General features: G+C 43.4%; 1 protein-coding gene across 1 annotated transcript; it reads right to left on the bottom strand.

Annotated features, from left to right (window-relative positions):
- Positions 1-9,987: 9,987 nt before the first annotated feature.
- Positions 9,988-23,557, bottom strand: LOC137299414 (HIG1 domain family member 1A, mitochondrial-like). Its single transcript, XM_067968138.1, has 4 exons — positions 23,450-23,557; positions 16,112-16,219; positions 12,930-13,064; positions 9,988-12,041 (listed from the first exon to the last, which is right to left on the bottom strand). Exons 2-4 carry the CDS (start codon positions 16,212-16,214, stop codon positions 11,968-11,970), a joined length of 312 nt encoding a protein of 103 aa, XP_067824239.1. The 5' UTR covers positions 16,215-16,219; positions 23,450-23,557; the 3' UTR covers positions 9,988-11,967.
- Positions 23,558-25,168: the final 1,611 nt, after the last annotated feature.

Raw genomic sequence — 25,168 nt, 5'->3', positions numbered from 1 at the left:
GAGAAACTATTTCTGCTATTTGGGAAGTCTAGGACTAGGGGACATAGCCTAAAGATTAAAGCCAGGACTTTAAGGAGTGAAGTCAGGAAACATTCTATATGCAAAGAGTGGTAGAAGTTTGGAACTCTCTTCCACAAATGGCAGTTGATGCCAACTCAATTGTTAATTTTAAATCTTTGATAGATTTTTGTTAACCAGACGTATTAAGTGATATGGGGCTAAGCAGGCATATGGAGTTAGGTCACAGATCAGCCATGATCTCATTAAATGGCGGAACAGGCTTGAGGGGCTAAATGGCCTACTCCTGTTCCTATTGCTATTGCTTGCTATTCACTTGGGTGTGCTTTTCAACTGAGTTCACAGGAGATTCAACGAAACATTTCCATCCCCTAGATACAACGCAGTAACATAGAACATGCTGCACAATTCAGGCTTCATCACTTTACACCCAGTACCATTGATTATATATTTTTAGTAGCACACCACTTGGCGTGATCAGAGTAATGCAGTCCTGCCACATCCAGTCGTGAATGGTGGTGGACAATTAAACAACTAACGGAAGGAGGAGGCTCTGCAAACATCCCCATTCTCAATGATGGCGGAGTCCAGCACGTGAGTGCAAAAGACAAGGCTGAAGCGTTTGCAACCATCTTCAGCCAGAAGTGCCGAGTGGATGATCCATCTCAGCCTCCTCCCGATATCCCCACCATCACGGAAGCCAGTCTTCGGCCAATTCGATTCACTCCACGTGATATCAAGAAACGGCTGAGTGCAATGGATACAGCAAAGGCTATGGGCCCCGACAACATCCCAGCTGTAGTGCTGAAGACTTGTGCTCCAGAACTAGCTGCGCCTCCAGCCAAGCTGTTCCAGTACAGCTACAACACTGGCATCTACCCGACAATGTGGAAAATTGCCCAGGTATGTCCTGTCCACAAAAAGCAGGACAAATCCAATCCGGCCAATTACCGCCCCATCAGTCTACTCTCAATCATCAGCAAAGTGATGGAAGGTGTCGTCGACAGTGCTATCAAGCGGCACTTACTCACCAATAACCTGCTCACCGATGCTCAGTTTGGATTCCGCCAGGACCACTCGGCTCCAGACCTCCTTACAGCCTTGGTCCAAACATGGACAAAAGAGATGAATTCCAGAGGTGAGGTGAGAGTGACTGCCCTTGACATCAAGGCAGCATTTGACCGAGTGTGGCATCAAGGAGCCCTAATAAAATTGAAGTCCATGGGAAACAGGGGGAAAACTCTCCAGTGGCTGGAGTCATACCTAGCACAAAGGAAGATGGTAGTGGTTGTTGGAGGCCAATCATCTCAGCCCCAGGACATTGCTGCAGGAGTTCCTCAGGGCAGTGTCCTAGGCCCAACCATCTTCAGCTGCTTCATCAATGACCTTCCCTCCATCATAAGGTCAGAAATGGGGATGTTCGCTGATGACTGCACAGTGTTCAGTTCCATTCGCAACCCCTCAGATAATGAAGCAGTCCGAGCCCGCATGCAGCAAGACCTGGACAACATCCAGGCTTGGGCTCATAAGTGGCAAGTAACATTTGCGCCAGATAAGTGCCAGGCAATGACCATCTCCAACAAGAGAGAGTCTAACCACCTCCCCTTGACATTCAACGGCATTACCATCGCCGAATCCCCCACCATCAACATCCTGGGGGTCACCATTGACCAGAAACTTAACTGGACCAGCCATATAAATACTGTGGCTACGAGAGCAGGTCAGAGGCTGGGTGTTCTGCGGCGAGTGACTCACCTCCTGACTCCCCAAAGCCTTTCCACCATCTACAAGGCACAAGTCAGGAGTGTGATGGAATACTCTCCACTTGCCTGGATGAGTGCAGCTCCAACAACACTCAAGAAGCTCGACACCATCCAAGATAAAGCAGCCCGCTTGATTGGCACCCCATCCATCACCCTAAACATTCACTCCCTTCACCACCGGCGCACTGTGGCTGCAGTGTGTACCATCCACAGGATGCACTGCAGCAACTCGCCAAGGCTTCTTCGACAGCACCTCCCAAACCCGCGACCTCTACCACCTAGAAGGACAAGAGCAGCAGGCACATGGGAATAACACCACCTGCACGTTCCCCTCCAAGTCACACACCATCCCGACTTGGAAATATATCGCCGTTCCTTCATCGTCGCTGGGTCAAAATCCTGGAACTCCCTTCCTAACAGCACTGTGGGAGAACCGTCACCACACGGACTGCAGCGGTTCAAGAAGGCGGCTCACCACCACCTTCTCGAGGGCAATTAGGGATGGGCAATAAATGCCGGCCTCGCCAGCGACGCCCACATCCCGTGAACGAATTTTAAAAAAAGATCAGAGTTATACTACGCAAACCAAAAATACTCCATTACATTTACACATATACACGCGTGGTGAGAAAGGATATTGGATTGGAGGAAATAATAAATAACAATAGTAGGTAGTAGTCGTATAATAAATAATAGGGGATTTCAACTACCCTAATATTAACTGGAATAAAATCAGTGCAAAAGGTACAGAGGGTGCAGAATTCTTAAGTTGCATTCAGGAGAACTCTTTTAGTCAGTAGGTTGCAAGCCCAATGCAGGGGCGGGGAGGCAGTTCTAGATTTAGTTTTAGGGAATGAAGCCGAGCCAGTGGAAGGAGTATCAGTGGCAGAGCATTTTGGTGGTAGAGATCATAATTCAGTTAGATTTAGCATAGTTATGGATAAGGACAAAGATAGAACAGGAGTAAAAGTTCGAAAGTGGGGAAAGACCAATTTTACTAAGCTGAGAAGTGATTTAGCAAAAGTGGACTGGAAACAGCTACTTGAAGGTAAATCAGTGTCAGAGCAGTGGGAGGCATTCAAGGGGTTCAGAGTAAACATGTTCGCACAAAGAAAAAGGATGGGACTGCCAAATCTAGAGCCACCTGGATGACAAGGACCATACAGGGTAAGATAAGGCAGAAAAGGGAAGCTTATGTCAGACACCGAGAGCTCAATACTGCAGAAAGCCTAGAGGAGTGTAAAAAGTGCAGGGTGAAATTTAAAAGGAAATTAGGAAAGTAAAGAAAGGGCATGAAAAATACAGGCAAGTAAAATTAAGGAAAACCCAAAAATGATTATAAATCCATAAAGAGCAAAAGGATAACTAAGGAAAGAGTGGGGCCTATTAGAGACCAGAAAGGTAACCTTTGTGTGGAAGCGGAAGTTGTGTGCACATTCCCCTCCAAGTCACACACCATCCCGACTTGGAAATATATCGCCGTTCCTTCATCGTCGCTGGGTCAAAATCCTGGCGCTCCCTACCTGACAATACTGTGGAAGAACCTTCACCACACAGACTTTTTTTTTATTCGTTCACGGGATGTGGGCGTCGCTGGCGAGGCCAGCATTTATTGCCCATCCCTAATTGCCCTTGAGAAGGTGGTGGTGAGCCGCCTTCTTGAACCGCTGCAGTCCGTGTGGTGAAGGTTCTCCCACAGTGCTGTTAGGAAGGGTGTTCCAGGATTTTGACCCAGCGACAATGAAGGAACGGCGATATATTTCCAAGTCGGGATGGTGTGTGACTTGGAGGGGAACGTGCAGGTGGTGTTGTTCCCATGTACCTGCTGCTCTTGTCCTTCTAGGTGGTAGAGGTCGCGGGTTTGGGAGGTGCTGTCGAAGAAGCCTTGGCGAGTTGCTGCAGTGCATCCTGTGGATGGTGCACACTGCAGCCACAGTGCGCCGGTGGTGAAGGGAGTGAATGTTTAGGGTGGTGGATGGGGTGCCAATCAAGCGGGCTGCTTTATCTTGGATGGTGTCGAGCTTCTTGAGTGTTGTTGGAGCTGCACTCATCCAGGCAAGTGGAGAGTATTCCATCACACTCCTGACTTGTGCCTTGTAGATGGTGGAAAGGCTTTGGGGAGTCAGGAGGTGAGTCACTCGCCGCAGAATACCCAGCCTCTGACCTGCTCTCGTAGCCACAGTATTTATATGGCTGGTCCAGTTAAGTTTCTGGTCAATGGTGACCCCCAGGATGTTGATGGTGGGGGATTCGGCAATTGTAATGCCGTTGAATGTCAAGGGGAGGTGGTTAGACTCTCTCTTGTTGGAGATGGCACTTATCTGGCGCGAATGTTAATTGCCACTTATGAGCCCAAGCCTGGATGTTGTCCAGGTCTTGCTGCATGCGGGCTCGGACTGCTTCATTATTTGAGGGGTTGCGAATGGAACTGAATACTGTGCAGTCATCAGCGAACATCCCCATTTCTGACCTTATGATGGAGGGAAGGTCATTGATGAAGCAACTGAAGATGGTTGGGCCTAGGACACTGCCCTGAGGAACTCCTGCAGCAATGTCCTGGGGCTGAGATGATTGGCCTCCAACAACCACTACCATCTTCCTTTGTGCTAGGTATGACTCCAGCCACTGGAGAGTTTTCCCCCTGATTCCCATTGACTTCAATTTTACAAGGGCTCCTTGGTGCCACACTCGGTCAAATGCTGCCTTGATGTCAAGGGCAGTCACTCTCACCTCACCTCTGGAATTCAGCTCTTTTGTCCATGTTTGGACCAGGGCTGTAATGAGGTCTGGAGCCGAGTGGTCCTGGCAGAACCCAAACTGAGCATCGGTGAGCAGGTTATTGGTGAGTAAATGCCATTTGATAGCACTGTCGACGACACCTTCCATCACTTTGCTGATGATTGAGAGTAGACTGATGGGGCGGTAATTGGCCGGATTGGATTTGTCCTGCTTTTTGTGGACAGGACATACCTGGGCAATTTTCCACATTGTCGGGTAGATGCCAGTGTTGTAGCTGTACTGGAACAGCTTGGCTGGAGGCGCAGCTAGTTCTGGAGCACAAGTCTTCAGCACTACAGCTGGGATGTTGTCGTGGCCCATAGCCTTTGCTGTATCCAGTGCACTCAGCCGTTTCTTGATATCACGTGGAGTGAATCGAATTGGCCGAAGACTGGCTTCCGTGATGGTGGGGATATCGGGAGGAGGCCGAGATGGATCATCCACTCGGCACTTCTGGCTGAAGATGGTTGCAAATGCTTCAGCCTTGTCTTTTGCACTCACGTGCTGGACTCCGCCATCATTGAGGATGGGGATGTTTGCAGAGTCTCCTCCTCCCGTTAGTTGTTTAATTGTCCACCACCATTCACGACTGGATGTGGCAGGACTGCAGAGCTTTGATCTGATCCGTTGGTTGTGGAATTGCTTAGCTCTGTCTATAGCATGTTGCTTCCGCTGTTTAGCATGCATGTAGTCCTGAGTTGTAGCTTCAGCAGGTTGGCACCTCATTTTTCGGTACGCCTGGTGCTGCTCCTGGCATGCTCTTCTACACTCCTCGTTGATCCCCTGGCTTGTTGGTAATGGTAGAGTGAGGAATATGCTGGGCCATGAGGTTACAGATTGTGCTGGAATACAATTCTGCTGCTGCTGATGGCCCACAGCGCCTCATGGATGCCCAGTTTTGAGCTGCTTAGATCTGTTCTGAATCTATCCCATTTAGCACGGTGGTAGTGCCACACAACACGTTGGATGGTGTCCTCAGTGCGAAGACGGGACTTCATCTCCACGAGGACTGTGAGGTGGTCACTCCTACCAATACTGTCATGGACAGATGCATTTGCGACAGGTAGATTGGTGAGGACGAGGTCAAGTAAGTTTTTCCCTCGTGTTGGTTCGCTCACCACCTGCCGCAGGCCCAGTCTAGCAGCTATGTCCTTCAGGACTCGGCCAGCTCGGTCAGTGGTGGTGCTACCGAGCCACTCTTGGTGATGGACATTGAAGTCCCCCACCCAGAGTACATTTTGTGCCCTTGCTACCCTCAGTGCTTCCTCCAAGTGGTGCTCATCATGGAGGAGGACTGATTCATCAGCTGAGGGAGGACGGTAGGTGGTAATCAGCAGGTTTCCTTGCCCATGTTTGACCTGATGCCATGAGATTTCATGGGGTCCAGAGTCAATGTTGAGGACTCCCAGGGCCACACCCTCCTGACTGTAAATCACTGTACCGCCACCTCTGGTGGGTCTGTCCTGCCGGTGGGACAGGACATACCCAGGGATGGTGATGGAAGAGTCTGGGACGCTGGCTGAAAGGTATGATTCTGTGAGTATGGCTATGTCAGGCTGTTGCTTGACTAGTCTGTGGGACAGCTCTCCCAATTTTGGCACAAGTCCCCAGATGTTAGTAAGGAGGACCTTGCAGGGTCGACTGGGCTTGGTGTTTTGCCGTTGTTGTGTCCGGTGCTTAGTGGTCCGTCCGGTTTTATTCTTATGACTTTTCGTAGCGAGATTTTACAACTGAGTGGCTTGCTAGGCCATTTCAGAGGGCAATTAAGAATCAACCACATTGCTGTGGGTCTGGAGTCACATATAGGCCAGACCGGGTAAGGACGGCAGGTTTCCTTCCCTGAAGGACATTGGTGAACCAGATGGGTTTTTACGACAATCCAGTAGTTTCATGGCCATCATTACTGATACTAGTATTTTAATTCCAGATTTTATTTAATTAATTGAATTTAATTAATTGAATTTAAATTCGCCAGCTGCCGTGGCGGGATTTGAACTCATGACTCTGGATTTTAGTCCAGGCCTCTGGATTACTAGTCCAGTAACATAACCACTATGCTACCGTACCCTGCAGTGGTTCAAGAAGGCAGCTCACCACCACCTTCTCAAGGGCAATTAGGGATGGGCAATAAATGCTGGCCTTGCCAGCGACGCCCAGGTCCCATGAACAAATAAAAAAAAAAGGATGTTGGTATGGTTCTTCATGAATACTTTGCGTCTGTCTTCACAAAAGAGGGGGACAATGCAGAGATTGTAGTTGAGGAGTGTGACATATTGGATGGGATAAACATAGTGAGAGAGGAAGTATTAAGGGATTTAGCATCTTTGAAAGTAAATAAATTGCCAGGCCCGGATGAAATGTATCCCAGGCTGTTAAAAGGAGAAAGGGAAGAAATAATGGAGGCTCGAACTATAATTTTCCAATCCTCCCTGGCTTCAGGCATGGTGCCAAAAGATTGGAGGACTACTAACGTTGTTTAAAAAGGGAGAAGGAGATAAACCGAGTAATTACAGGCCAGTCAGTCTAACCTCGGTGGTAGGCGAATTATTAGAATCGATTCTGAGGGACAGCATAAATCGTCATTTGGAAAGGCACAGGTTAATCAAGGACAGTCAGGATGGATTTGTTAAGGGAAGGTCGTGTCTGACTAACTTGATCGAAATTTTAGAGGAGGTAACAAGGAGGGTCGATGAGGATAACGCATTTGATGTCGCGTACATGGATTTTAGCAAGGCTTTTGACAAGGTCCCATATGGCAGACTGGTCAAAAAGATAAAAGCCCATGGAATTCAAGGGAAATTGGCTAGTTGGATCCAAAATTGGCTCAATGGCAGGAAGCAAAGGGTATTGGTTGACAGGTGTTTTTGTGACTGGAAGGCTATTTGCAGTGGGGTTCTGCAAGGCTCAGTACTTGGTCCCTTGCTTTTTGTGGTATATTTTAATGATTTAGACTTGAATGTGGGGGACTTGATCAAGGAGTTTGCAGATGATACAAAATTGGCCTGATGTGGTTGATAGTGAAGAGGAAAGCTGTAGACTGCAGAAAGATATAAATGGACTTGTCAGATGGGCAGAAAAATGGCAAATGGAGTTCAATCCAGAGAAGTGTGAGGTAATGGATTTGCAGAGGACAAACAAGGCAAGGGAGTACACAATAAATGGGAGGGTACTGAGAAGTGTAGAGGAACAAAGGGACCTTGGAGTGCATGTTCACAGATCCCTGAAGGTAGCAGGACAGGTAGATACGGTGGTTAAAAAGGCATATGAGGCTTATATTCTAAGAGCAGGTAGGTTATGCTAGAACTGTATAAAACATTGGTTAGGCCACATATTGAGTACTGCGTACAGTTCTGGTCACCACATTACAGGAAGGATGTGATTGAACTAGAGGGTACAGAGGAGATTTACGAGGATGTTTCCAGGGCTGGAGAATTTTAGCTATGAGAAAAGTTTGGATAGGCTGGGGTTGTTTTCTTTGGAACAAAGGAGGCTGAGGGGAGATTTAATGGAGTTATATAAAATTATGACAGGACTAGTGGTTAGGGAGGACCTATTTCCCTTAGCAGAGGGGTCAGTGGCCAGGGGGCATAGATTTAAAGTAATTGGTAGAAGGATTAGAGCGAAGCGGAGGAGGAATCTTTTCACCCAGAGGGTGGTTGGGGTCTGGAACTCTTTCGCTGGTTTCTAACAATGCCAATCCTCAGGCTTATGACTCTTTTTCGCAACATTATAGGCCTCTTTTAATCTAATACTATCCTTAACTTCTTTAGTTAGCCATGGAGTTTTTATTTTTCAATGGAATGTATATTCATTGAGAATCTTGAAATATTTCTTTAAATGTTTGCCATTGCTTATTTACTGTCATAGCTTTTAATCTAATTTCCCAATCTACCTTAGCCAACTCACCCCTTGTACCTATGTAATTGGCTTTATTTAAGACTCTAGTCTTTCAGTGATTCATTTCCTCTCCCTCCAGTCAAACAGATTGTGAGGGTGCCTAAACCAGTCTCTCCATCTGTTTCAACATATTGTCATTTTTTTTGAGGGGGGGGTGGGGGTGGGGGGGAAGAGTGGGGGAAAAATACATCAGGCCAGGACTGCATGAGTCAGCTCAGGATCAGGCTGAGACTTCCTGATCAAGCAGAAATCAAAAGATGTAGGAGCAGGCAGGCGTCAATCTAGAACTGGGGAGCTGGGGGAAGAGAAAGATACATGACTTAAGATCTTACAAAGTGAGCTTGACAAGACTGTTTGTACCTGGAGTTCATCAGGGGCAAATGAAGTTCAGTATAGACAAAGCAAAACACTGCAGACTGGAAGTAATAGGCTCCATGGCTGGGATAGAAATTGCCAAGCTAAGGCAGAGGTGGGGTGGGATGTTTAGTTGACTCACTGCTATGTCTAAATAAAGCAGCAATAAGCAAAGCTGGGTTGTATTGCCAAATGTGTTCAAATTCCCACATACCACAGTTGCTGTAAAATAAGGGTCAGTGCAAAGGAGAGCATCACAGCTGATTCTCACCCTCCGAAGGAAGATCTATGATCAGTGACTTGATAAGCCAGGACTCTTCCACATTAAAAATAATTAACTCAAAAAGAGGCCTTATAAAAATATACTTTACTAGATAAAGAAAACTTGAAAATATTTTGATGTGCCAGGAAGCAGAATAAAAGAGCGGAGGTTCAGGATTGCCAGGGACAGCTGTCAGCTTTTAGTTCTGTAAGCTACACCTAATATTTTGCAAAAAAAAAAATCCTTGAATGGCATTTAATATCAAGCAATTTAACTGTTCATCAGAGGGTCAGTAACTCAAGATAATGCAGCAGTCTCAGTACTGCTTGGCAAGTGAGAGTTTGGTTCAGTGGTAGCACTCACCACTGTTGAGTTCAAGCTCCACTCCAAGACTAGAGCATGCAATATAGGCAGATACTTCAATGCTGTACTGGGGGAGCGCTGCACTGTCAGAGGTGCCAAGCTTTCACTGTTACACCAAGGCCACAGTTGCCTGTTCAGGCGAATGTTAAAGATTCCACGCTACAATTTAAAGAGCAAAAGGTTCTTGTAGTGTCCTGGCCAACATTCCACCTTCAACCCACATAACTGAAAACAGATTAAATTATTTCTCTCAATTTCTATTTATGGAAGTTTGTTTGAAATCAGTTGCCATGTTTGACAATATAGCAGATATTTGCCAATATAATAGTGACTACACTTCGTGTAATATGTTGGGATGTCATGAGAACATGAAAGACAGTATATAAACACATTTAATCTTGGTTACTGTACTGGAGTATGAGCCTGGATTACATACTCAAGTTAGACCAGAGCTGGAATTTGTTGCAGATTACTACCAACCAAGCCTCTTCAATTCCCAGGCCTGCTTGGCTCTTACATTGATAAGTCTTTATTTAAAAAAAATCACAGAAGAACAGCAAAAGCCACTTTTATTGCATTTTGTATTATTAGGTCCAGCAGAATAGGGGGATACAAATATAATGCATAAATATATCAGTTTAAGCAAAATACAGCCTCAATTCAGGCATTTAAAATATAGTACAAGATGCTTATTGCAATTTGAGACTGCAACTCGTCTTGAGGTTTACTCTTTAAATTATATTGTTAAAAGATGTAGCCGAGTCCCACTGGAACCTGTATGAACAGAATGCCCACTGCAATAATGCTTTGACATATTTAAGTAGACCTATCAAGCTTCTCATTTGAAGTGTGAGACTCACTGGTTTAATAGTTATTTTACTGAAAAACAAAAGACTACCTGATGTTTAAATTAACCTCTAATCAGTCTCACTTTCACAAACACTAACATTTTCCAAGTTTTTAGAAATCCAATCTAATCTAGTTACACTTAAAATTTACCACCATTAAGGTTAAAGCCTAGGTACAAAGTTACTTCTTTAAACCCATCAAAGCCCCGCTTCAATGTAGAAATAAAAGTCCTGCCTGCTGTGCATTTCTATTGTTTTCTGGTATTATTTCCAATTCAAAACACGTGTTTTGTGCAATTTAAAGTGAACATTAGAATTAAAAAAGCTGCAGAATCCAGAATGTGCTGGAGACTAGCATCTTCCAATAATGTGAATAAAAATGAATAAAGTGAGGAAATAATGCCTCTTCAACCGTCTGGAATTCAGAGCCGAAGTGCTTCAAAGTGCCCTTTTTAAAAATTCACCTGTAAACGAGTTGGAAATGGTAACTTTTCCCAGGTATGTGCAAAAGTTTGTGTACAGTTTAAGTTGTCACAACAGATTTTAGAAGGTGTCTTAAACATTGTGACAAACTGTCTACTCCCAAAATGTTAATCAGTCTTGTACTGACAGATGCTAATACACTCAACCTGGGTATTTCCAGCATTTTCTGCAGCTTTACAAATGTTGAGATATGGAATTTGCAATTTCAAGAAAATTATGTAGCATAAAAATCTATTCTACTTCAAATACTTTATGAAGCTAATGATGCTTAAAACCTAATAAGTTGCAGAAGATCTTGGAGAAAAACCCGTGACTAACTGATAATCGCAATCCCCCAGTTGTTCCAATTTAAAGCAATATCTGGATAGAAGAAGCTGATGACTGCCTGTGAAGAAACTGTACTAGAAGGACCACCAACACAACCGTTGTGCATTCAGGAGTTCTGGTCATGTAACAGGACAAGAGCACAATTCAGCAACATGAATAAGCAGCACACTTTAAAATTAAAAGATTTCAACACAATGCGAAATGGAGTACCTTCAATTTGTATTGCGAAATATCAACAGCTTACTGTTCCCCTGCCTGGGCATTACAAAAATAACCTTGCAATACCAGGGCACTGCTGCTTTAAAATATTCACAAACTCTTAACAGTACAAGGAAAAAAATATAAATTATACAATACTGTAGTCCAAAAGTGGTCTTGGATACATCATTCTATCTTAATGATACTTAAAAAATCTCACTCAATGGTGGGAATAAGTCTACCTACCCAGCCAAAACCCTCCAAACAAACCAATATGACAAACGGTCTTGAAGCACTCTAGGGTCTACAAAGATGTTCCAGTTACATCTCCCTAATGTGGAATTAATCAATCAGTTCTTCTTTACTAAAGGCTAGTAAAATACAACTATGCAAAGGGGACAATACATTAAAAAAAGTCTGTTTTGTTTGTAAATATGGGTAAATGATAAAATTGTGATTTTCTGCACCCTGCAGCATTAAGTCCTTTCAGGCAAAATTACTTACATTTGTAGCCAGTTAAGTAAAGGTGAACATAATATCTGAAAATGATTCAAGTCTAAACTAAGATTTAAATATCCAAAGAGTACTTGTATAAGGTGAAAGGAAAAATCCTGATCACCTCAATATGAGGTACACCCAAAAGTCTAAAATTTAAAATTCTTGGAGAACAGCAGATTCATTTGTGAAGCACAGCACTTTTCTGTTCCCTGGGCTTCACAATATATTCTTTGTACATCGAGTAGAGAACTCCTGCAATATTAAAACACATATGTCAACATTCATCAGCTCTCAATCTCATCAAGTTATCCTTAACTAAGTTATACAACACACAATTTTAAGAGGGCTATAAGGCCATGGAATGCACTATCAGAATTAGTAATTGAAACAGGGACCATTTTAACACTTAAGAATAGGTTTATATAGGTGGTTGATGGAAAAGGTTGGGGGGGGGGGGGGGGAAATAAAGGAATACAAAAACAGGATACATAGGATCAGGACTACTGTTGACTTGGAGACTGAACATCAACATGGACTGGTTGGGCTGAATGGCCTGCTTCCGTTTTTAATTTCTACACCATTGAGAAATGAACTTTATATATTTAGAGCTCCAAAAAAATGTAATCTAAAATATTAAACTACACCTACTTTCCCAATTCATGCTTTTACTCAAAGACACAGAATAATTAACAAGTGACAAGTACAGAAATATTCTGAAATAAAATGGACAATGCAAATCCTTAAGAGTGTTTTAAAGCAGAGATAAGCCCAATCTGTTAGCAGATCCAAGATGGGATGGTGGTAGGCGCACAATTCGCCTAGGTTGAGAACAAGGGGTGGGCTAGAGTGGAAAATGCATGAAAACTCGGCTTTGAGGGTCAGCATTTCCTTTCCCCACTCAAATAACCTGCTACAGTCTAGGATCAGATACAGAAGAATGGCCAGTGCCTGTAGAACCAAAACCCAGCCATCAGTCTGCACCTTCAGGAGAGTACAACGTTGGAAAAGATGAGAGCTGGAGTTACTTGCATAACTGGAGTTGGATATTTACGCAGCAAAGGCACAATCATGATTTTGTGACATTGCTCATTATAAACGTGTTGCACTTAGAGATCTTAAATATTGGAGGTAATAGATTACCTATAGTCATGGCTCCCACTACACATCCTTGGGCTGCCACGCGCATATGGATAAGATGCACAGACATTTTTGTGTTCCCTCTTGTCTTCAGTTTGTAGAGTCCATAGGCTACCACAGATGCAAACCCAGCAATCCCTAGAACACAAAAAAGGAATATTGTTATTTTATTCAGAATATAGCCATTTTATTCAGAATATAGCCAAAATCATATTCTTAGACAATCATGAAACTACGGAAGCCAGTTCCTGTAATGCTTTCACATTGTATTGCTTACTCTGTAAAGTGTCACTCCAACCTGATTAAATTTGAATAAGTTTCCACTGTTAACCGGTTGCCGTGTGCCACAATTTGCTGAAAGTTTAAATAATCCATTATATGCTTTCCCCCTTATATAGATACCAAAGGAAGGTATGTGGGCAGTTCCTAGCACATTCAACGTACTTTGTAAAATCACTGCAAACAGAGTAGCTTCAATAATGAGCTAGGATAAAAGGAAAACAAGCATTTAGGCAGTGCCTTTCACATCCTCAGGACGTCTCAAAGTACTTCACAGTCAGTTGATGAGTTATTTTTGAAATGTAGTCACTATTGTAACGTGGGAAAACGCAGCAGCCAAATTGCACACAGCAAGGACTCACAAATAGCAGAGATAAATGACCAAATAATGTGTGTCTGTTTTTGTTTTAAAAAGTTGATCAAGGATAAATGTTGACCAGGACACAGAACTCCCCAGCTCCTCTTCAAACAGTGCCATGGGATTTCTTATATCCACCAGAGTAGGCAGATGGGGGGACTCGGTTTAACGTCTCATCCAAAAGATTTCACCTCCGACAATGCAGCACTCCCTCAATACTGCACTGAGATGTCAGCCTAGGTTTGTGCTCATGTCTCTGGGGATGGGATTGGAATCCACAGCCTCCTGCCTCAGAGGCAAGATGTCAGAACTTCAAACATGGCTGTGGAAGGGAGGGGAACAAGGAGAAAGATGAGGAAAGGCCAGATTTAAAAACCTATACTTCATAATCTGCAGCAATTCCCTCAACCAACACGACTAAAAACAGATTACCTGGTCGTTATCTCTGCTGATTATGGGTCCTTGCTGTGCGCAAATTGGCTGCTGTGTTTCTTACATTACAACAGTGACTACACTGGCTGTAAGTCCAAAGCGCTTTACAGCCAATGGATGTCCTGAGGTCATGAAAGGCATTACATAAATGCAAGTCTTTCTTTCTTTACAGCACTTTATCCCAGAGGGGACGGAGAAAGGAGAAAGTCTGGCGTGAGACACTTTTCTTTCAAGGCTTTAAAAGCAAATTATATCCAACTGAATTGCCGCAGAATTCTAGAATAGAAGAGAATCATAGAAGTTTACAACATGGAAACAGGCCCTTCGGCCCAACATGTCCATGTCGCCCAGTTTATACCACTAAGCTAGTCCCAATTCCCTGCACTTGGCCCATATCCCTCTATACCCATCTTACCCATGTAACTGTCCAAATGCTTTTTAAAAGACAAAATTGTACCCGCCTCTACTACTGCCTCTGGCAGCTCGTTCCAGACACTCACCACCCTTTGAGTGAAAAAATTGCCCCTCTGGACCCTTTTGTATCTCTCCCCTCTCACCTTAAATCTATGCCCCCTTGTTATAGACTCCCCTACCTTTGGGAAAAGATTTTGACTATCTACCTTATCTATGCCCCTCATTATTTTATAGACTTCTATAAGATCACCCCTAAACCTCCTACTCTCCAGGGAAAAAAGTCCCAGTCTATCTAACCTCTCCCTCTAAGTCAAACCATCAAGTCCCGGCAGCATCCTAGTAAATCTTTTCTGCACTCTTTCTAGTTTAATAATATCCTTTCTATAATAGGGTGACCAGAACTGTACACAGTATTCCAAGTGTGGCCTAACTAATGTCTTGTACAACTTCAACAAGACATCCCAACTCCTGTATTCAATGTTCTGACCAATGAAACCAAGCAAGCTGAATGCCTTCTTCACCACCCTATCCACCTGTGACTCCACTTTCAAGGAGCTATGAACCTGTACTCCTAGATCTCTTTGTTCTATAACTCTCCCCAACGCCCTACCATTAACGGAGTAGGTCCTGGCCCGATTCGATCTCCCAAAATGCATCACCTCACATTTATCTAAATTAAACTCCATCTGCCATTCATCGGCCCACTGGCCCAATTTATCAAGATCCCGTTGCAATCCTAGATAACCTTCTTCACTGTCCACAATGCCACCAATCTGAAGCTAAAGAAAAATATTTACGTACTTGGTCTCAGCTCCCTGCTGCTGTCTTATCTCTATTCATAGCATTTAATTTTTTGCTCAGTCACTTGGAATACAAGGATTTATCATAGAATGATACAGCACAGAAGGAGGCCATTCAGCCCATCATGCCTGCCCTTTGAAAGAGCTATCCAGTTAGTCCCATGCCCCTGCTCTTTCCCCATAGCCCTGCAAATCACCCCCCCTCCACCCCACCCGTACAGCCTTTGGTGAAATGGGGATGATGGTAAAGAGATATAGAAAGCAATGTCGAAAACTTAACACTATACCAATGCACTAACACACTCAGACCAGTATCACAAAGGGAAAAGTTTTACTTTAATTGACTTGTGTACAAGGGAAGCTGTATTCTGAACAACGGTCAGAATAACCTCTTCACTGAACAAAGGACACAGTTCACATTTATACAGTGTAATTAGCAATGCCCACCTGTCATAGAATATGGGCGTACATGTACACTCTCTATTGGTTCAGGTAGTTGGTCAATCAAGTAGTGAGCCTGCCTCCTCTGGACATCCATAGCTCATTCCTGATTTGGCACGTAGGCCTGAGAACACTACCCTCCTTAAATTCTAAAGCTGGCTTATCAGTAGGGCTGAAGTCAGTCTCAAGGCCACATGGCCTCACGCAACTGTATTCGCATTATATTTTATAGTCAGCAATACCCGTATCTGCTCGGTGGGGGGGGGTGGACAGTACCGAGCACCTGGACAGCCACCGTAATTGTGTGTGTGTGTGTGTGTGTGTGTGTGTGTGTGTGTGTGTGTGTGTGTGGTAGCTACCCCATTATGGGAGCCAAGGAGTTAACATTGGTCAAATATCCATCATGCATTTCGTCTTTACTATGGTCAAGTAACTGTTCATGCATGTCTACAGTAACTTACCAACAGGAACAAATGGGGACTCCTTTGATTTTCGAATAAGCTTTGAGGTTTGGTCATCTTCTGGGGTAAGCACAGGAACCAGGCTCACGCTGCTCGAAGACATGATGGCTGCAAAAATGAAGATTACAGTTAAGTGATCCAGTTAAAAGTCAGTCTTGTGGGTGTTGCTACCATATTGCATGAACGTCAGCAAAGTAATAGCTACGAACACACAAAAGCTACCCTTAAATTAGCAAGAGTCACATTTTCATGAAGCAGAAAAAGGGAGGCATTACATATTTGGTCAATCACCTTCCCACCTATGAAAACTGAAACCTGCACTCCTCAGCCAAAGCTCTGACACTCTCCTTTCTTCTCTCTTCCTGCAAAAAAAAACATTTCAAGGAAGGACTATAACTTCCTGAAGCGAATGAATAAGCTCAATTTGGATTTGATTTCATCACCTGCAAGTGATTTGCATAGATAGGTAATCCAAGCTAGAATTACTTGCAAACCATTTCCATAAACCACATGATGTACAGTCTTATGAGTCATTCGCAGCAGATTGCTTCAGCCCCTGGGTTTGGTTTACAGGAAAGTCTCATTAGCTACTCACAATGACATGACAAAATTGCTAGCTGCTACATCAGTGAACAAAAACTGGAAAATAGAAACCAAGGTGGAGAGTTGCCAGTTAAATTTGACAAAAAAAGTCAAGAGGCTGACTAACCTCAACCTCAAAAGCAGAAATAGTATTGAGTTTTTCTTAGAATTAAATAAATTCTTACTCTGCTAGGTGTGAGAAAGATATTTTTGAGCAACAGGATGCATCTTCAATTCCTATTCCAATACGTTGGGGACCTTAAAGCCACGTCACTATAGTATGGGGCTGAGTGGAGGCCAAATGTCACTTCAAAGGAAAAGAACGAACTTACATTTATATAGCGCCTTTCATGATGGTGCTATGTAAATAGGACATTCCAAAAGCATTTCACAGCCAATAAAGTACTTTTGAAGCGTAGTTAATGTTGTAATGTAGGAAACTAGGCAGCCAATTTGCACACAGCAAGGTTCCACAAACAGCAATGTGATAAGGACAAGATAATCAGTTTTAATGATGTTAGTTGAGAGATAAATATTGGCGAGGTGATCGTTTACCTGAGAAGGCAGAGAGGACTTAGGTTTAATGTCTCATCTAAAAGACGGCACCTTAGATAGCGTAGCACTCCCTCACACTGGAGCGTCAGCCCAGATTTTGTGCTGAAGTCTCTGGAGGAGGACTTGAACCCACAACCTTCTGACTCTGGTGAGTGCTACTCACTGAGCCACAGATAATACTTCACATTGAGGGAGGGAGGGAGGGAGGGAGGAAGAAGCAGCTCATCACCCATTTGTCTCCTGGTGGTCAACTCTATCACTGAAAGATGCCAATGAAGTAGGTCACTTACCTTACGTCACAGAAAAATCGGGTTTGGGGGGGGGGGGCGGGGGGGGGGGGGAAAGAGAAACGCTTCAGGTAATTGGGATCTCGTTTTTCCTAATACTAATTCTGCCTTGAGATTTGACCTCTCCACAAATTATATGCTCTTAGAAAGTGAATGCACAGTTGAGTGCGTGTGCCATCTCAGAGCAGTAAGACATGCACCACTGCTGTTTTAAGTGGCCCCATGACACAATGGCCTCAGGGCTATTTTCATACACCACTTAAGGGTGTTGATACTAAACACACATAGTTTTACAGGTCGTCATGGTAAAATTGTAATTTTGCAAAGCTCTAGATTCAGGAATTGTGCCTGTGGATTGGAAAATTGCAAATGTCACTCCATTATTTAAGAAGGAAAGGAGAGAGAAACCAAATAACTACAGACCTGTCAGCTTAACATTAATTGTGGGGAAGTTATTGGAATCTATCAGGGACAGAGTGACTAAGGACTTGGACAAGTATCAGCTGATCAGTCAGCATGGATTTGTGACGGGTAGGTCATATCTGACTAAATGTAGTTCAATGTTTTAAGGAGGTCACTTGCATGGTGGATAGGGAAGTGTCTATGTGGGGAAGGCATTTGATAAGATTCTGCACAAGAGATTATTAGTAAAAAAATAAAAAAACGCATGAAATTGGAGGTAACCTTGAGATATGGGTTGGTAATTGGGTAGGAGACGGAGGGCTAAGCGGTTCATTCTGATTGGCGGAACATGACAAGTGGTGTTCCCCAGGAATAAATGTGCGCGCGCGCGTCCGTGTATAAAAGTTAGTAGGCACAGTAAGTTGTGTGGATGGGAGGTGGAAGTTACAAAGAGACACAGACAGACTAAGTGAGTGAACAAAAGCAGCACAGATGGCGTTCAATGTGGGGCTATCCACTTTAGATCTGGGAAAGGTTGGAATATTTTCTTAATGCTGAGACATTAGGAGCAGGGGAGGATTTGGGTGTCCATGTACACAAATCACTAAAAGCTAGTGCACAGGTACAAAAAGTAATCAAAGAGGCTAATGGAACGTTGCTCTTTATCTCAAGTGGGCTGGAATTCAAAATTGAGGAAGAGATACTTCAGTTGAACAGAACCTTGATCAGATCCCATCTGGAGGACTGCATTCAGTTTTGAGCACCAAACCTCAGGAAAGATATTCTGGCCTTGGAAGAGGTCTAGCACAGATTCACCAGAATAACTGGGCTTAAAGGATTAAATTATGAGGATAAGTTGTACAAATTTGACTTGTATTCGCTTGAGTTTAGAAAGGTTGAGGGGTGATTTAATCAAGGTCCTTAATGATAAAAGGGTAATTTAGGAATGAAATCAGGAAGCACTTATTCACATAAAGGGTAGTGGAAATCTGGAACTCACTTCCTCAAAAGGCTGTGGATGTTGGTCAGTAGAATTTAAGACTGAGATTGAGGGATTTTCATTAGGTAAGGGTATTAAGGGATATGGAACTAAGGCAAGTAGATGAAGTTGAGGCCATGATCTAATTGAATGGTGGTACAGGCTCAAGGGGCTGAATGGCCTACTAATGTTCCTATGTTTCCACAACTAAGGTAATATCTATTTAACTGCTTTAATACACTTTCTGGATGCCATGGTTAACCACGAGGAATAAAAAGTTTCCAGCCCAAAAATGACAAATACAGGTATAAAAACACACATACACATACAGTACAAGGTTAGCAGGAGGTGTTAATTTGTGGAACATTAGTGAGAGTTTTGTAACTCAGGAGAATTCTGCACAAACAGGCTATTACAAACTGAACTTTATAAATAGACAGTTTGTCCCACATTTTTATAATCAGCATATTGAAAATAAAATAAACACTTCAAATGCAAATAAGAAACACTTATGTAAAAACCCCAGTTGCAGTGAATGGCTGCCCCTACTGCAGACTGGCAATATACTCTACTCACTTCTATAAATTGCAAGAGAATACAAACTATTCTGACTGGTTCGGAGCTTGAGATGAGCAGGTATTCCCTCGCGAGGCCAGGCTGCCTCCCCAGACTTAGCTGTGACTGCCCCCATATCCCTGGTCCCTTCCTCCATGTTTCCAGCAAGCAGGAAATCTGTCCCTCTGATTTCATCCCCGTTCAGTGATTCACCAGTAGGCCTGTCAGTAAAACAAGCTGCTACTCCTCTCTTTTTGGGCTGTGGGTTTCATAATGAATAAGGAGCACTGTGGCTTAATGAATCACTTGATTCTCACTGTCTGTCTGAAGTAGACGCTGAGCAATTACAGAAACTGGCTCATCTAGCTTTAATTCACATCTTCAAGAGCTGCAGTTTCAATAAAAAATGCTATTTCATTTTTTTTTTATAAAGTAACACAAACATAACTCACTTCCAAATCCTTTTTGCGAAAGTGATCGAGTCCTAAAATATCACATTTATCTTAAATAAAAAACTAAACTTCATTTTTAATAAAGGGGCTGTGTATTGATCATATGCCAGTATATTGGTAGTAGTCACATTATCTCAAACTGCATCTCTAGTCTATAAACAAGATAAGCAGTCAAATTAGCTACTTTATTTATGTATTTACTATATATCTGTATATCCCAGCACCAACAGTTTGGTACTAGCAAAGCAAGATCATTGATCTGGACCTTACAAATCAACCTCACTTCTGATCAAACAACTATATTCTTTTTTAATATATTTACAACAGGGTTAACCCATTTAAAATAATGAAGTTAATGTCCTCCATTATGATAGCACACAGAGGAAAGTCAAACATGTTAGGCATTTGTATGCTATGCTATTGTCATCAACAGTAATTTCTGGCCTCTATGGCCCTTTTGCCTCTTACCAAAAAAGGTTTATTTTCTTGTACTGAAAATAAAAAGCATTGAATGCTATAATCAATAAAAACACAAATACACAAAAGCAGTTTGCAGATATGGTGGGGGGAGGGGAAGTTGGGGACAGATTGCAATCTGATGTTTACAATCTATTAAATGCTGAATGTTCATCACTAATACTGCTAGCACAGGCTCTCTCCCTGACTACTGCAATGTAACAAAAGGACTGTCACCACAAGCACGTGAACAAAACACTCTTTCAAAGTTCCAGAACGTAGCAGACACTACATCTCACCCATAGACTAACTCGCCACATCATCCAATCAGAATTTTTAACATACAGTACTACAAACCAATTATGGGACCTTCATGTATTTCCTTAAGTATAACTCATCACCATTCCAGCTCACACCCTATTTTATTTCCATGACAGGAAAAGTCAATAAAGCTAGTTAATGTATTTATATAGGGAACTCCCTTCTGATCTCACAAAAACCATCTGTAACTAGTCTTGAAGACAGTAAACCATCACAAGATAACTGTGAAGCATGCACCAGAAAATTCAATGAGGAAAGTGATTTTTTTTTAAAGTTGCAGTTTACTTGTTATCAATAACTTCTTCCAGGACAGACACTAAACAAACCTGTAATTGCAACTCTTAGAAACCATCAGCTCATCTGAAAACATTTTTTGCCTCAAGTTTGTACACAACCAACAAAGGGGAAGGGGAAAGGAATAAAGTGACTGGTTGATTCTATGGTGGGATTGAAGGCAATCATTGAATGGTTACAGCAGAGAAGGAAGCCATACGAGCCCATGCTGGCTCTTGTAAGAGCAATCCAGTTAGTCCCAATCCCCCGCTCTTTCCCTGTAGCCCTGCAAATTTTTTCCCCTTCAAGTATTTATCCAATTCCTTTTTGAAAGACACGATTGACCCTGCTTCCATCACCCTTTCAACTAGTGCATTCCAGATCATAACTACTCGCTGCATAGAAGTTTTTCTTCATGTTGCCTTTCGTTCTTTTGCCAAACGCCTTAAATCGGTGTTCCATGTTCTCGACCCTTCTGCCAATGGGAACTGTTTCTCTTTATTTACTTTATCTAAACCATTCATGATTTTGAACACTTATTAAATCTCAACTGAGTACAACCCCAGCTTCTCCAGTCTATCTACGTAATGTGAAGCCCCTCATCCTGGAGCCATTCTATAAATCTTTTCTGCACCCTCTCCAAGGCCTTCACATCTTTCCTAAAGTGCAATGCCCAGAACTGGACAACACTCCAGTTGTGGCCAAACCAGTGTTTTATAAAGGTTCAACATAACCTCTTTGCTTTTGTACTCTATTTATAAAGCCCAGGTTTCCTTATGTTTATTTAAAATCCATTTAATGAACACCCTCAAATCACAAATGCCATAACAAGGTGACACATGGGTTATAAAGCTGACAGCATCTATTGATTAAGAGTCTGATCGAGATTGCAAACCCACAGACATTACTCTTTTAGCAGTGAGATCAAAAAAATATTGGATTTAATTTTGCCTAAACCAATGTATAAAATAAAACTTCTGAAGAAGCAGCACTAATGCAGATTAAGGGGACATCCCAGGCTGACAATGCATTAGGAGGAGTGACTGACTCCCCAAAGCCTCTCCACGATCTACAAGGCACAAGTCAGGCATGTGATGCAATACTCTCTGCTTTGGATGGGTGCAGTTGCAAAACCCAAGCAGCTCAACACCATCCAGGACAAAGCAGTCCGCTTGATCAGCAGCCCATCCACCACATTAAACATCTACCTCCTCCACCACCGGCACACTGCGGTTCCAGTCTATCCAATCTACAAGATGCACTGCAGCAACACATCACAGCTTCTTCAACAGCACCTCCCAAACCCACAACCTCCACCAGCTAGGACAAGGGCAACAGGTGCACAGAAACACCATCACCTCTAAGTTCCCCTCCAACTCACACACCATCCTGACTTGGATTTATATCAACCATTCCTTCCTTGCTGAGTCAAAATCCTGGAACTCCCCACCCAACAGCACTGTGGAAGTACCTTCACCACATGGACTGCAGCAGATCAAGCAGAAAAGAACAAACTATTTATATAGCACCTTTCACAACCTCATGTCATCTCAAAGCACTTTACAGCCAATTTTTCAAGTTTTGGAAGGTAGGAAGCACAGCAGCCAAGTCTCACAGCAATGTGATCATAATCTGTTTTAAGTGATGTTTGTAAACAATTTTACAACACCAAGTTATAGTCCAGCAATTTTATTTTAAATTCACAAGCTTTCGGAGGCTTCCTCCTTCACAAGAAGCCTCCAAAAGCTTGTGAATTTAAAATAAAATTGCTGGACTATAACTTGGTGTTGTAAAATTGTTTACAATTGTCAACCCCAGTCCATCACCGGCATCTCCACATCATAAGTGATGTTGGTTGAGGGATAAATATCAGCCAGGACACCAGGGATAACACCGCTGCTCTTTTTCCAAATAGTGCCATGGGATCTTTTCCGTCCACCCCAGACGGCAGACAGGATCCCTTGGTTTAACGCCTCATCTGAAAGACGGCACCTCCGACCGTGCAGCGCTCCCTCAGTACTGCACCGGGGAGTGTTAGCCTGGATTTGCTGGAGTGGGACTTGAACCCAAGACCATCTGATCTGAGAGGGGAAGAGTGCTGCCCACTCACTGCAGCACGGCTGACACCATCGGTCCACCACCACCTTCTCAAGGGGCAACAAATGCCGGCCTCGCCAGCGACTCCCACAGCCCGAGAATGAATGGGGGGGGGGGGGGTTTGAGAGGAGGAGAAGGGGCCACAGGCGGCGGGGAGGGGGAACAATTATCTCCCAAATACAACTCGTTGCCAACGAAACCTGCCCAGGATGGTGGCTGGAAAGGAATGGTAAACAATTTTACAACACCAAGTTATAGTCCAGCAATTTTATTTTAACTTCACAAGCTTTCGGAGGCTTCCTCCTTCCTCAGGTAAATGAGGAAGGAGGAAGGGGGTTAAAAGGAATAGGGTTAAATTCTAATGGCCGTATCTCCTCACCTGATCTGAAGAACCGTCTGAGAGAACCGCCAGCTGCAACTCCGTCCAACCGCCGTCTGCCGCCGTGCTCACTGTGCCGGTAAATGGCAGCCGGAAAGAACTGACGTCATGGGGGAGGGGGGGGGGGTGGAGTGATGAACTGACGTCATTCGGGGGAGGAGTGTCGAGTTGACGTCAATCGGTCGGGTGGGATGAACTGACGTCAACCTGGCATTACATAATCCGATCACGTGATTTCCCGCCACCCTTTTTTAAAAAAACCGAAATTCCCCCCCCCCCGCCTTATAAAAGGGGGGGGGGGCCTAAATAAAAAAAAAACGAAATTCAACTTTACCTTATAATTTTTTTTTAAAAAGTAATATTTATCGAAGTGTTACGTTTTGATGTTTAGTTGATGATAATTTAATGCCTTTTTCTCCAACAAATTAAAAACAAAAAAAAATTGTTTTTACAAAAAAAGGGGCGGGAAGCTTTCTGGTTGCTGTGGAAACGCGGTCTGGCAGCGCCCACAGCTTCTGTGACGAAGATTTTTTTTAAAAATCTGTTTTTATTTTTAAAAATAATGTGCGTGAGGTATTAGAATTTATCACTGATTGAACAATAATTGAGAGATAGAGAGGGATTAAAAAAAATTAAAAAGATTGGGTTTCATTCATAAAACGGGAGCGCTCGAGTTTTTCGGACGTCATGGAACGTTCGTGTGATTGACGTTAATAAAGAGCCAATCAACGGTTAGAACAGGTTGAGGGTTGTGCAACCCGAGTGGGGATTTTTACTATTGGGAAACAAATGATGTTCACCACTCACCCCAATTGCTCAACAAGGCGCCTGCACCTTTTATTTTAAATATACAAACAATTTAAATATATGAACAATTATCTTATTCCTGGTTGGTAAACAATTTTGTATCAAACATTTATACACTGCACCTCACATTAAAAGAAAATGATTCAGAGACTGAGAGATTCAGAGATTCAAATGATTGTCGACAGTGCTATCAAGTGGCACTTACTCACCAATAACCTGCTCACCGATGCTCAGTTTGGGTTCCGCCAGAACCACTCGGCTCCAGACCTCATTACAGCCTTGATCCAAACATGGACAAAAGGGCTGAATTCCAGAGGTGAGGTGAGAGTGACTGCCCTTGACATCAAGGCAGCATTTGACCGAGTGTGGCACCAAGGAGCCCTCGTAAAATTGAAGTCAATGGGAATCAGGGGGAAAACTCTTCAGTGGCTGGAGTCATACCTAGCACAAAGGAAGATGGTAGTGGTTGTTGGAGGCCAATCATCTCAGCCCCAGGACATTGCTGCAGGAGTTCCTCAGGGCAGTGTCCTCGGCCCAACCATCTTCAGCTGCTTCATCAATGACCTTCCCTCCATTATAAGGTCAGAAATGGGGATGTTCGCTGAAGATTGAACAGTATTCAGTTCCATTCGCAACCCCTCAAATAATGAAGCAATCCATGCCCGCATGCAGCAAGACCTGGACAACATCCAGGCTTGGGCTCATAAGTGGCAAGTAACATTCACGCCAGACAAGTGCCAGGCAATGACCATCTCCATCAAGAGAGAGTCTAACCACCTCTCCTTGACATTCAACGGCATTACCATCGCCGAATCCCCCACCATCAACACCCTGGGGGTCACCATTGACCAGAAACTTAACTGGACCAGCCACATAAATACTGTGGCTACAAGAGCAGGTCAGAGGCTAGGT

The sequence above is a fragment of the Heptranchias perlo genome, chromosome 2, assembly GCF_035084215.1.
Source record: "Heptranchias perlo isolate sHepPer1 chromosome 2, sHepPer1.hap1, whole genome shotgun sequence".
NCBI lineage: Eukaryota > Metazoa > Chordata > Chondrichthyes > Hexanchiformes > Hexanchidae > Heptranchias > Heptranchias perlo.
This window is presented reverse-complemented; position numbering and strand designations above follow the sequence as displayed.